The sequence below is a fragment of the Paramisgurnus dabryanus genome, chromosome 3 (genome assembly GCF_030506205.2).
Source record: "Paramisgurnus dabryanus chromosome 3, PD_genome_1.1, whole genome shotgun sequence".
In the NCBI taxonomy this organism is placed as follows: Eukaryota; Metazoa; Chordata; class Actinopteri; order Cypriniformes; family Cobitidae; genus Paramisgurnus; species Paramisgurnus dabryanus.
This window is the reverse complement of record NC_133339.1, coordinates 17930636-17945207: the sequence shown is the minus strand read 5'-3', so window position 1 is coordinate 17945207 and position 14572 is coordinate 17930636. Positions and strand designations below refer to the sequence as shown.

Sequence of the window (14572 nt, the reverse complement as noted above, 5' to 3'; positions counted from 1 at the left end):
CAAACATCTAAATGAGTGTGATGTTAACATAACCTATTAAGTTTCCTCATTTATAAACAAATAGCATCCTCACATTTGCAAATATTTTACACTTGAATTCAACAGTGGTGCCATCAACTGCTATTGATTACAATGATGAAAGCATTTAGCAAATGTTCGGCTTTTCAGGATCAACACATTGTGAAAGCAGGCCAGCAGAGACAGTGACAGGGGACAATCAAATTTCAATTTAGACTTTAAATTAGATTAGAAAGCGAAGACAACAGACTCATCGGCTCATTTCCATCCAAGGTTTTTGCAGAAGCTCATGTGGTAGCACAGAATGCAGGATTACAATTCAACTGACATTCACAAGTAAAACTGGGATTATTTTTCTAATCCCCACAGTGTCAAGATCTCATGCCATTTGTCTCCAGTGCTTACAGTGTAATCTATGTTAGGCAGGACATCTCGACAGGATCAAAACAGATAGACAGCTACACCATGAGTCAACACAACTGAAGGATTAAATAATGATATTAAACAATTTCCCCCAACACACAAGACAGTGGGATCCATCCGGTTTATGTGCGTGTCCTGCTTTGGTTTATTTTAATTTAATTGAGAATACCTGTCTGCTGGTATTTATGATATTGCCAAGAAATATGCTTCATCCTCCTACTTCTCAATATTTAAATATTACGCCTGGGTGATTCTCGCCAAATTAGACTTATGAGGTGTCATGAAACATTTTGATAAAAAAGTAAATGCTATCAAAATAAGAAGCATACAGTTACAAACATCTCTTTATGTACTATTTTGCACATGATATTTAAATGAGATCATACAAACCAATTTTGTTGTTTTTTCCACATTTAAGGGGTAAAATTTTCATTACCGCAATGTGTCCATGACTGGATTTGGTTTCTTTGACATGGAAATATTAATAATTAAAAAATCTAAAAAATAAAAAGCTTCAGTGCATGTTATACTATAAACATTTACAGTAAAGAAACATGTGGTATTTGGTGATCATTGGTAAATGTAGAGACAATAATAAGGAATATAAATGTATCCATGACCAATTTTCTCATCCTCTGCAACAATTTTCAATCATTGTTTAAGCCCCCAAGGAACTAACATTTAAAAAAAAAAATTAGTTGGAAGGAACATAATTGACTATGACACTCAAGATGGCTACCAACTAAGCAGTTCTTATTTTTTCTCTCCAGATAGAAGTTGAAATTTTGTTTGTTATCCCTAGACAACTTTTTAGTTCTCATTACCGAAACATGAGGTTGTAAATGCATATATTTCATGTAATATCATGTTGTGGTAATGATCATTTTTAATAATGATAATCTAAAAAATGTAAATATTTTTTAAATCCTGTAAAAATAATGGTTATAGTAAGTTCAGACCTTAATCTTATACGTGCAAAAAAATGTCTTCAAGGGCTTTATAAAAATTCTGATGCTGGACACCTTCTAATCTGGATTTCGTGAGATTCACCCACCTGTGTCCTTCCATAGTCTTTAAAAATATGGACGTTGTGTCCATGAAGCCAATAGTAGGCCATCTTGGCCGTGCATCACCTCGCATCCCTCGCGAATAACCGAAAATGGATAAAGAGGCGGGATGTTGGTGAAGCTGAGGTGGCTGGCTGGTTGCTGAAACCATGCCCGCCTAGATTGACTCTAGTGACAGCAGTGGCTGTTGACGTGTACAGAATTCATTATGAACTAACGTACCTAAAACTCATTGTTGAAAAGGTATACAACAATAGCTAACTTAGACTTTTCCTACCTATTGGCAAAATCTCCCCTTCAAAAGGTGTAAGAGGCAATAAATCACTGTAGAAAATCTTTGTCGTGAGGCGGGCGGCCTTCATTAAGCCTGGACGCTTCCATTACTCCAGCATTCACGGGTCAATGGCTTCCTCATGGAGGCATTTCGTAAAGAATCTCTTATAAAAGGTGCCATTCGTCCATTAGGAGTCATTTACAGCATGATTACACTGGCAACTATAGGTGTGAATCAAACCTAAAAGCTTTGAAAAACAGATGAAGTCACTGAGAAGCACATCAAGATCCCATGACGTGTTAAGGTTAGCAAAGCACCTTGTCCTGTTACCACAAAGCTTAAGGTCTGTTTAACGCAAGCTAAATAAAATTATTTATCACCACAATTGGGTCTGACGTGTCTTTCATGCCATGTCACTACGATTAGTTATCAGGACGGTCCACCTCAGGCAACCTGGGTAATGTGTTTTGGTCAAAGGCACAATGCTAAGAGCTCCTAGACAGTGAACCGGCAACCTATCACAGATCAGCAACCGATATATACAGAATCAAGCAAAAGTAGCTAAAGATGGTTTCATCTATTACGCGTCTGGTCGGTACTTTACTTCCGGTTTCAGTTTTTTTTTAATGGTCTGACTAGTTGCTAAACTGAACTCTTGAACCAATACCTACTAAAAAAAAAAAAGTTTTGGTTTCCTAGGTAATCTATGTGTGGTTTATTGTGGTAGTTATATTAATAAACTACTTTTAAAGGACTTTGATGTTATTTATTCCTAGCAGAGTTTACTGGAAGTTAGGTATTGACCATGAAAGCCGTTTGTTTATGTTGTTACTGCTGAAACAGTCTATATATACCAAAAATACAGTGACAAACTAAACATGAAATATTTGTATTGCAACAGGTTATACAAATGAATCAAATTCTCAGTTTAACTCTCAATGAAAATGAAGACAGTAGGTGTCTTGTTAAATAGTATCTGGTTAAAGTAACATCAGATTACATACAAAGTCAATGCAAAGACACAGATAGACATGAACTCGTGCAGAGCATTGCAAATTTCGCAATGTCGCAAACACACACTATTTGCTCGAAAAGTTAAAAATATTTTTTTTTTTTCATGTTAAAGTGCTATCATTTTGTGCTATCATGCTTCTATAAACCTAGAAAATTGGAAAAAGAAACTCCAGTAACTAAGTTTAGTAAACCATTCTCTGCAAGCATGTGAAAAAATAGGTAATTGAAATTTGGCTCCCCTTGTGATGTCAGAAGGGGATAATACCACCCCTTAATCTGCACTATCCAACTACGGCACTGCCATTTAGTGCAGGAACCAGCTCATTTGCATTTTAAAGGACACACCCATAATGGCACAATTTACAAAGTGGCAATTTTAACATGCTATAATAAATTATATGACATTTTGAGTAGGGATGCACCGATACCGGTATCGGGTATCGGCCTCGATACCACATTTTCTAAAGTACTCGTACTCGTTAAAAGTCCCCCGATACCTGGGATCGATATCACGGTCTGAGAAATGTCTATGTTTGAGCGGCGTGTAAGGGGTTAATGCCTCGTGTTGTCCAAAGAGGCAGAGTATACAACAAACTGGAAAACTAGTCCCTTGTTTTTTTGTTAAATTATATGACTAAAGCTGTTACCTGTAAATTTAAATCATGTTTTTTTATTAAGTACTTGGTATCGGTATCGGCAAGTACTGAAATACAAGTACTCGTATTCCAAAAAAGTGGTATCGGTGCATCCCTAATTTTGAGCTAGAACTTCACATATGTACTCTGGGGACACCAAATATTTATTTGACATCTAAAAAAAAGTCTTGTGAAATGTCCCCTTTAAATGCCCTCAAAATCTAAATATCAAACAATGACCAACTGTATGAAAACCATCAATGTTGGTTGTATGAATGACCTCCAAATCAGAGCAAAACTGAAGTCAACACCACTTTAATTAAGCTTCTACCCTGTCACAACCCCTAACCTTGTAATACAAAGAGGATAGGACCGTTTTTGTATTGAAGATACCAAAAAGGTCCTAACGCAGTTATCTGAAACCCTCCAGGCGTACAAAAGCTACCATCATCACAATGAAGGTCAAACAAATAGCTTCTGACTGTAGACACAGAAGGATGCTATGATAATGAGAGATTGTGCTTGTGGACATCATTTCATGGAAATCACGTACAACTTCATCCTGACACCCACAGAGGAAGACCATTACATCATTCTGCGATGTCCTTGGACCAGATAACCAGCTTTCCAAAACTGAGAACAATATTGTACACAGCAGGTAGCCCCTACTGAACATGCAAGCTGTTCACCATTCAACAGACTGGGGTTAAGCATGCAAGAACTACGCCTAAACTGACTTGAAGGAGTTAGACAGGCAATAATACAGCAGCTAGTTAGCGTAACAGCTAAAAACAATAATTGACAACACTCCAAAAACAAGCCAATAGGCAACCATCACAGTTTATTCCTCTGATATTCTGTCTCCATTTGCAACAAAATAAGTTAGGAAACATTTAGTTAGGTATTATCAGTAAGTGGCTGCTGGTTCCTATATTTGCCTCCTTTCAACAAGAAATATTTTTGCCTCGTAATCCGATTATTTAGCCTTATCCTGACATCCCCAGCACAAGACCATTACATCATTCTGCCATGCCCTTGAAGAAGAAGATAAATGAAATAAATCGTAATTCAAATCATTTACAAAGTGATAGCACACATCTTTACAAGCTGTCTGATTCAAGGCATAATTTATATCCGTAGCACAAAAGCTGTGATGAAAGCTACGCTAAAAAGTTTCAGACTAAAAGAGCATTAGCATAGTTCTTTAATCATAAGCATTAGTGATCGTATCCTCAGCAAGCTAATTACAAAACAAGATGAGAACATGTGACATCTGTGTTTGGAGCTACAGGCAGCGACATCAATTACTGCCACGTTTATAGCATTGTGACAGATGTATCCTTGCATATCCTACAGAGAACATAAAATCTGTCAGGTTTGCTACAGTCGTAACATATATATGGATCTGAGCTCAAGGCTGAGTGTCTTGTATCTGCAGGTGCTGTCTTGTCTTTCTCTTTTTTAAGTATATCCATCACATCGTTCAAGTCTTTGTGACAACACACTCCCTGGTCTGGTAATAATCTCAATCGTGACTGCTGGTCATTTACTCATTTCCCTTTCCATTCGAGTGATGGTTTTGGATTGTACCCCTCGGTATGCCGCTATTTTCTACCCCTGCTGTGCTAATATCCACTAAACCATCTGCGGTGTCTTATTCCAGCAGAGCGATTCACACCTTAGGAGCTTTCTCTGAAAAAGTTTCAACTATATCGTAAACTGGAGCAAAACACAAAACCATGGACCAAGGTATTGGTATATAAATAAAAATATTCAACAAATGTACTTTTTATTTAAAATTTCTCAACCTTGTTTTGCTTTAAGCAATCTATGTGCCACAAGCCTGCATGTACGAGAAAGCATGTGTTCCTAAAGACAAGAAATTGCAGTCTGGCTCTCAATACAGACATACTCTTACATACAAAATACCAAAAGCATTTAGTAAAACAGGTCCCGTTTACACCTGGCATTAAGATGAGATTTGGTTGATTAGATCACAAGCAGAGGATGCTAAATACTTGTGTAAATGGCGTCTTGAACAGTTTTGAACATGTCCACTTTCAACCACATACATAGGTAGTTGAAAATGCATTTGACTGGATTGTGCTTACTCTACCCCTACTGGTTTAGAAAAATTTATATTAAAGCTTTATTTGTAATGGCATAGCAAACTGCATAATGATATATTAGATACTAGCATAATATATACATATTACACTCATAAGGAGACAAATGTCATAGCTGCATACATACTTTTTATTTTTGCACGTTTCTCATCTTTCCCCTTTTCTAACCTGGGCACCTGATGGCTTAAGCCTATTTTCTGATCCGTAATTCAGTTTGTGTTGCATTAAATCTCCCGTTCTCCCTATATGGTGTCACCATTGGAAGCTGTGACTTGATGCGAACGAACCCTGCACATCCTTATCGTACTTCTGATTGACAGCTCTTTTCTGGTAGTGGGAAATAATCTGTTTGTACCATTTGTACCATTTTTGATCTATCATCGTTTGCCAGACGTTCTACAACATCTGCTTTAGTTTGTGTTTATTAACCCTTTAGTTTCACTTCATCACTCAGCTATTCCCATTAGAGGTATCTGTTAAAAACATTTAATTCATTAATAATCTAGTATGTGTTCATTTTCTGTCATAGTTTCTTCAAAATTAAGTTTTATTTGAGGGTTTTAAATAAAAATATTTAAATTTTCATAATGAAAATGATGCCCCTTTGATTGCCACGCCCTCTGTCCCACCCACTCGCCCAACCCTACCACCTTAACTAACAAATTTTTTGCGGGAAACCCTGCAACCAGATTAATTGATCACATGGTGACAATGAAATGATTTGACACGAGGTACAGATAAGCGATTTGAATCCGATAATGCAATCTGTTTTTTTCCTCGCCGTTCTGGAAAGCGTGGCTCATGGTTGCTTAGCTACGAAAGACGCCACGGGAGTGCGTTTTGGAAGAAAGAAACCTTGACTCGCTTTTAACATGCGTTTTTAGACATGACATGTGAACGGCCACAAGGCGTTGTAATGTAAATTGAAATTTCAGAAATCTGTTTAGAAACCATATCACCGTTATAGAAAAACATTTATGGCGAAATATATTGGTTTTGAATTATTGTTTAGCCCTAAAACAATGTTATTCCATCGGTCCTGGCTTATAATGCAAACCCAAAATGTTGGGCACAGCCTTTTGGCTATCATTGTAAAAACAAAAGCTGCTGCTGGTTCAATGAGACGTTATTGCTCATCTACATTTAAATTAGGTAACGAATAGTGTGACCACGTGTCTCAAAGAGTCATATGAAAAAGAGTGTTTGGTACAAAGGTTGCTTCCATCAACATGGTAAAAATAATTAGTTCATTTGTCAAGGACCCATAAGGTCAATAAGAGTGATCATGTACATCCATTAATCCAATTCGCTCTTCAGAGCAATTACAATCTCAATGTGACCAGAATGCCTCCATGTCCTTGTCCTGTCCATATACAGACTTTACATTCTCCCTAGATAGCGTTTTGGTATATAGCTCTTTAAATCAGACACTAAAATGAATTGAAAGCAGTCTAAATCCACTGATCTTCTTGTAAGCTTTGAGTGATCACGATGCATAAAATGCCAGTTTTACACAGTGAGGAATGTTAATGTCTTAGACGCTGTACTATTCTTCAGTGTTTTCTCTTTATTTTATTAAATGTAAAGCTGCTTTGAAATAATTAAACAATTATGAAAAGCGCTATATAAATCAAATTAAACTTGAATCTTATGTGCCAGACAGTATGCATATTCAAATGCCTGTTTTAGACAATCCAACTGGATCTTTAACGATACAGTATTGCTGTGTGACAGCTGTTAAGACAGAGATCGAATATATCTCAATGCTTGCTGTGAAGCTGGGATAAAGATATGACGTAATAAAAAAAAAATTGAATGCTTAAATGTTTGAAAATACTTTTATAATTGTGATTTCTATTATCATGCAAAATCGTGTTCATAATCGTGAACAAATCACCTCTGCTAATGTATGCGATTATGCCAAGCATCTCGGTGAAATACGGCTCTGTGTAGTAAATGCCGCTCCATTTGAAAGCAAGTGATGGTGATTTACTACTAATCACGAAACCGGCTTGCGACCCCTACAATACACATACAATTACTGTAAGGGTAAATCCAATATGCCATATCGCCACACTGAGCTCTTTAATGTGAAAAGCAAGAAATAAAAAAACGTTATACAACGTAAGACTACTGCAACTGGTGTGGAAAGCCATCTAAAGCACAAAAGCAGTCAAAGCTATGGAAGCATAGCAGCACCTGCTGAGGTGTGCAGACTGTTAAGTCCAATACACATTCCTAAAAACTCCTCAACCACAAAACATCCACAATATTCCACTTTGTGTGTCACGGGTCTGCCACTCACTCGGGGATTATAGCAATGTTATGTGAACACATAATATCCCTCTTAATCTTCCCTTTTCTTTAAAAAGCTTGTGCCGTGAGCCTGCACTAATGTAGAAGAGATCAATTCTGAATCCCATGGGGGTACACAACTGACCATTGCTAACAAATACTCAGATCACGTACAGATACAGGTCAAAGTCAAGATGCAACAAAATGCAGCAATGCAACAGCATTACTTTTTATATAACATTATAATCCTTATAATTCACTTTGCCAACTACAGATTTGAGAACGAAGCTTGCATAAAAATACGAGACATCCTAACGGCAAAATCCTGAATGTTCAATGTGATGCCTCAGTGAATTAAGGCCCACTGTAAATATCAAAGTCATTCGAAATACATTTTTCCTTTTAGAAATTCATTTTGACAATGCTTTTGTAATAGATTTTTGCAATGTCTCAGCACTAGATAATTTTGCAAGATCAGCACTAGATAAGAAATTAAGTTGATTCTATGTAGAGATTTTTTTTAAACAAATCAATGAAATGTAAATTTTGTTAGATAAAAATGTAATGCATAAGTAACAAGGACTTCATTCAAGTAAGATGGCATGCTCTCAACAAAACAGATGGTGAAAACAAGTGGATTCACCAGGGACACACAGTCTGATAAAGCTCATAAAGTCGATGGCTCAGACAGTCTTCCCCTTTGGACACGTCTTAAAAACTGGTCAGCTTTCCTCCATCACAACAGGTGAAAAAAGCAGAACGACTTTAGAGACCCTCAGTTCATAAACTGCCTGGATTAATCTTTTATCAAAAAAGAATAATGATTTATTTAAGGGCACGCCCAAACGAAAATTTATGATGGCTTTCTGGTCAAAAGGGGAAAGGTTTGTGAATGAAAACAGTGGGTTGAGTTTCCCAGCATAAAAGCATCAATAGAAAAACGATCTAATAAAGTAAATCCAATTACTCTCAATACGCAATATACATAAGCTAACCATGCATGACCTTATCCTAAAACCAATCGTGAAGGGAATAAATGTGCCTTATCAGTAAGGTAAGCACATATTGGCATAAATTCTAAAATCAGCATAATTTGCCATGGTTAACATGCGGTAAGAGGCTTACCCGAGCAAGAAGATTAAAAAAGCTAAAACAATGCTTGACAACTGGCAAACGGGAAAACCATCATTTCTAGAGAGATGAAGGGGGGAGAGTAAAATGAATCAGCACATCCATCAGCGTTGAAATGCAGAGAAATCAAACTGACGCCTTGTGCTGTACCCTCCATCTCAATTTCAAGGGCACATAAAACATCACCTAAAACACTGAGGATTATGAGATATTCCATGTTTTATCCGTCTTTCTCTGTCTCTTGACCTTAAGGAGAGTTGTTGCACTTTTGGCTGGTATGTGTCCAGCACCCTGCTGGTGTACAAGTACTGCCAATAAGGTGGGCATGTTTGACCATGTAACGGGAACTAATGCGCTCACCAGAAACACTCGGTAGGCGTCTATTCGTCGTACGGGTCCCCAGCACGACTCCGTGTCATTGTATTTCACACTTCCAGCGCTGCATGACTGATTCCCACTGTGAGGAACAAACAGACACTTCTGACCTCTTCTGCAAATTGACTTTAAGAGTTTAAAAGGTATACAATACATTGCATCATCATACAAGGTACACTAAAATTTTAGACTGCTCTCAGTGTGTCAGTGAAGTAGGGATTGACCAATCTATCAGCTTGGGAAAATTTATGGATGATATTTGGCAGTTTTGATAGTATTAAAAAGCTTGCATTAAATCAATTAATGTCAAAAACTAAAAATTGCAAGATGAGACTTACCATGCTACTTCCATCAGAGACACGGGTACAGCTGCCGCGTAAATAGCCAAATCTCCATACAGATATATGATGATGCAGATGTAGAACATGTTGACACCAACTAGGGAAAAAAAAATACATCTTTGTTTTAACCAATAATGTCTAGAAATAAAACAAACACTTAAAAAATGCATGGCTTTGAAATATCACTTTAGGGCGCACTTATATTATACCTAACCCAACTGAACCATGCCCGAGTGCGATTGTCCTCCCTGCCTATTCTCCCAGAGGAACACGCTCACACTGTACTTTTGACCGATCCGAGCCTAGGCATGCTTTTGTCATTAGGATCTGATTGTTTTGAAGAAAACAGGGAGTAAAGTGCTCTCTTAACACTGGAGCCCATCGTAATGTGTCTGTGTTTTTATCATTTGGGGTCATTTGGGGTGCGATGACACACAGCCCCTCTCACATGCCTGACATCATACTGCTTAGTTGATCTGTCGCTTGTGCAACTCAGACATTCACGTAACCCTGCTGCGAGCAAAAAGGTTTTTATGAAGGCGTGTGCGAGCAATTGACGTTTTTCCTTTTGTACCGCGCTTTGGCTCGATTTGTGATCACACTGCACTTCCAAGTGAACCGCGCCCGAGCCCACCTCTGCAAGTGAGCCAGGGTGCAATTAAACAAACGGCACAGAGTGATCACACTACACTCTTAGAACTAATGTGTTAAAAACAACACATTAGTGTTGATTCTGGGACAACACACTAACTGCGTTGTCCCAGAATTCACCCATCTCTGTGTTATTATTGAAACAACACATTTTGTGTTACTTTTAACACAACATGTGTTATATTTTAACACAAAATCAACACAAAATGACACATAATGTGTTAAAAGCTTACCACACAATGATGTGTAAAAAATTAACACATGCTTTCTAAGAGTGTAGTCAAACAAACCAGGCTTTGGGGGTCAAGCGTGCTCGGGCGCGGTTTGGTTTGGATAATGTTGAGTGCGGCTTTAGATACAAACATCTATATAATACAAATATCATACAAAGAAATAGCCAATTGACAGCGGCAAGATTTCCCAGAAGGTTCCTCTGAAGTTCCTCCCTAATGGTCTATAGTCACCAAATGCATCATAACAAAATAAATCATCCTAATTAAAGAAACAAGCACTTCATTATGAACATCCACCCTCTGCTTTTCTCTTCATTAACCCCACACTCCTCTTTACACGTTCCTACATCCATCCATCACTCAATCCTGCCGGTCTGAAATGAGTTTGAGAGCATTCATGATGAAAAAACTCACCACATCATACATTTATCATTCACCAAAGTTCCTATGAGGAACTTTCTCTCAGCTCAATAATAACTTTCAAGTTGACTGCAGCTATTACAACTAAATTTAGAAATAGCTACCGCTATACTCTTTTACAAGCTTAAAGAGTCATCTTCCCCACGATAAAAAAAGTGGGAAATATTGCTGTCAGCTTGCAGAAAACATTGAAAATTATGAACAACGAAGACAGTGGCGGGCTCATTTTACAATTCTTTCAGCACAATTTATGAAGGAGCTTGTTCGAGTTCATTGTGTGATATATGGACATGTTGATTTTTCATGAGAATATAAGCAGTTCTTGATTTAAATGGGAACACAATCTGCTCGCTTTATTATACCACAATTTAACATTTGAATATGTGATGAATGTGAATAAATAGCAACTGTTAAAAGTATGGATTTAACTTAGGGCTCAACACTATGGATTTTTTCTACTGGCCCAGTTGGAGAAATGGTTCAGATTTTTACTTGCCCTGCTAAAAATTTCACTGGCCTTACCACGAAAAAGCACTAAAATAAGAAAATTAAAAATTAAAAATTAAAATTAAAGCATGTAACCTTAAACAATAAGGTTACGACACCAAAAAACTACTGGCCTAAGACAAATAAACAGAAAGTAAAAAAATAATAATTAAATTACTTAAATAATACACAAATGCTATCACTTTATGTGCTAATGCACGATCTGATACTGTTAAGGCTTAAGTATAGTTTTTACGTATAGAGTGTGCGTGTAATGCAATTGTCGTCTTCAGAAGAGTGCGTGCGTACTTGTATGTACACCACCTGATTTTTAAAATCCTGTGTACATTGTATACATTAGTTGCACATGCGCTTACAGGCGATGCACAGCATTTTGTCAAAAAAATTATACTTTGCACGGCTGTGCATTCGACTGTGGGCAAGTACATCCGCGTAAATGTAAAAAAATGACAAAAAACAGCTTACCATCAAGCTTTATTTCTCAACTGTTGCATTTATTTAGGAAATAACAGCATGTTAACGAGGTTAATCGCTGCATTTTAGAACAATTTTGTGTAAACATATCCTTTCAAGAGCAAGAAAATGGGACCACAGGATTTGCATGTTGTCTGAATTATTACACATTGTCTAAACCCTTTATAGGGATAGGACGATTACCAGTTTCACGGTAAACCATGATAAAATGTCCTGACGGTTAGTATTATCGTTTAAAATTTAATTATCATAACAACCGTGTTTGATTACCGTGATTTTTAAAACTCGCAGTAAATCGTGTCTAGCCAGAATCAGTTTGACGCAGGCGTGCACATGCAAAATAGTTTTTGGCACAAGAAGGTGTGGCGGAAGGCAGTGATAGCGCTCGGGAGATTTTTCAGCGAGAAATATCGCTGCAAAAGGGGGAAATACGTCAAATCTGCTAAAAAATATTAATTAGAGATTAAATATTTTATTATCTCACTTGTAATTAACGCAAAGCTTCCACGAAGAAGAGTTTTACAGCAAGATGCTTTGAGCAATGACGAACGAACATGTTCAATTAAGGGTGACATTTAAGGGATAATGTATTGTATTCATTCATGGTTAACTTATTACATAGATTTATTTTTTTTACCACAGGAATAATTTCAGGGAAATGAAATATTAAATTGTGATTTTCAAAAAGAAAACTTGTTTAAATGTTTTCAGTGTGTGTATCAGTTCTTTTTGAACATTTCCATCTCATTTTAACAAAACCATGATCATATTGATAACCGTGATAACTTTGGTCACTATAATCATTATATGAAATTTTCATACCAGGGCTCCAGACTGCTACCAAATTGTCGCATTTTGCCACCAAAATTTGAGAGTGTGCCACTGAATTTTACATCTAGTCGCACATGTGCGACCAGTAAATTTGACCTTTTTTTTGTGATGTGACACTGAATTTAAAACAGCACATTGTACTTTCTGCATCTATCATCAAAGTATTAATACAGTGTATTACTTAGTAGAAAGGTGAATATTTGGTTAGCATGTTGATTTACGGTGTGTGCCCCTAAATTTTCTCGTTGCGCCCCTAAAATTTTCAGTTAGGGGCCACTGTGCTCCTTGTGAAAAAAGTTAGTCTGGAGCCCTGCAAACCATCCAATCCCTTTCCGGGTGCACTCTTTGAATGTTTGTGCACGCACAAAGCTTCTCAAACTGTGTGTGAGCAGTGCATTGATATCTTTTCGCATCTAGTTGTGCTTGAATATAATACAATTTCAAGGCCTAGAAGACAAATGCAAATGATAAACTTTCGTGACGATGAAACACTGGCCCATAATAGTTTTGTCAACGGTCCGAGAATCATTCACATTTGCCCTGGATCAAAAGGCACTCCTTTTCGTTGAGCCCTGTAAATGCAATATAATTTCTCAAAAACATCAGCCATCAATAAAAAATATGTAGTCAGGCAACATTTGTATAGTTGTCAGTCAAAATGCCAAACTCCCCCACATAATCTGACTTGTGGTTTAGAAAGACCCCCAACTTTTAAGTTTATTCAACAGTAATAGCAATGCTTGGCTTTGTTATTATTAAGACTAATCAATCCTCTATATAACACCAACCAAAGTCACCTTGTAATTATCCTGTAAGTGGGAAGTATACAGTATGTAAACTGCCCAGATAAACCAGTGGCCATGAAAGAAACCTTACAATTCCACATGCTGTTTAATTTTAAAATGATGGAAAGGCGACATTGAGACAGCCTTCCTGTTGTTCCTTTCAGGCAATATCTGCTCAACATTTAATTTTTAATTACAAACCCAACACTACACAATACTCGCTATAAATATTCTCTGCAGGAAATAACCTCTCATCTCCATTGACAATCTCAATGTCTATTCATAAACACTGAAGTCTTTACCTTCAGATCATTCTGGAGCATAAAAGCCAGTTGTTAATTTCCTTTATATGGCAGCTCATAGATTGATCAGCCCCATTGCCAAGACTGCAAAAGACAAGAAGCCGACTGAGTTCTTTTATTTTAAAGCTACAGGCGAGGCGAAACTAAAGTCACACTAACAAAACTAATTTCCTTCCTTCACTGTGAATTGCGTCTCATTGCATTTATTTACGATCAGAGTCCCTTACACGGCAGTCATTCATCTTTACCGAGCACACCTGTGTGAGGACAAAGTGACCACTTTGCCTCATCTCACGCTAGGAAAGGTCGGAGACCAACAGGCTATTTTTACACATCACGCTTAATAGAATAACAAATAATGAGCCAACAGAGAGAACCGTAATGTCCGCTCAAAGAAAGCTTGGTACTCTAAAGCTCCAATAGCCTGGTGGACATTGACGAAACATCCACACAGTTCATTAGCACATTGGCGCCTGTGCTGGTTTGTGGGTGGTGTAACAAGTGTGCCCCCTAATGGCTGACGTTTGTCATTACATGCTTTAGAAGTACTGGACATTTCTGATGGGGGTGTTGATGGTTGGAAAGGACGCCAAAAGCAATGCTGTTGAGATATTACATGGCTGCCGGGGTGCTGTTGAGTCAGCCTTTCTGCATTTCTCGTAAAACAATG

General features: G+C 37.4%; 1 protein-coding gene across 1 annotated transcript in view; it reads right to left on the bottom strand.

The window, feature by feature from the left end:
* The window catches only part of tmem104 (transmembrane protein 104), a 46081-nt gene that overhangs the window by 21700 nt on the left and 9809 nt on the right, over positions 1–14572 (bottom strand). Inside the window, exons 7-8 of the mRNA XM_065277943.2 lie at positions 9697–9796; positions 9344–9440 (exon numbers count right to left, since the gene is read on the bottom strand). Of these exons, the coding sequence (XP_065134015.1) occupies positions 9344–9440; positions 9697–9796 (197 nt within the window). The remainder of the gene's footprint in view (positions 1–9343; positions 9441–9696; positions 9797–14572) is intronic.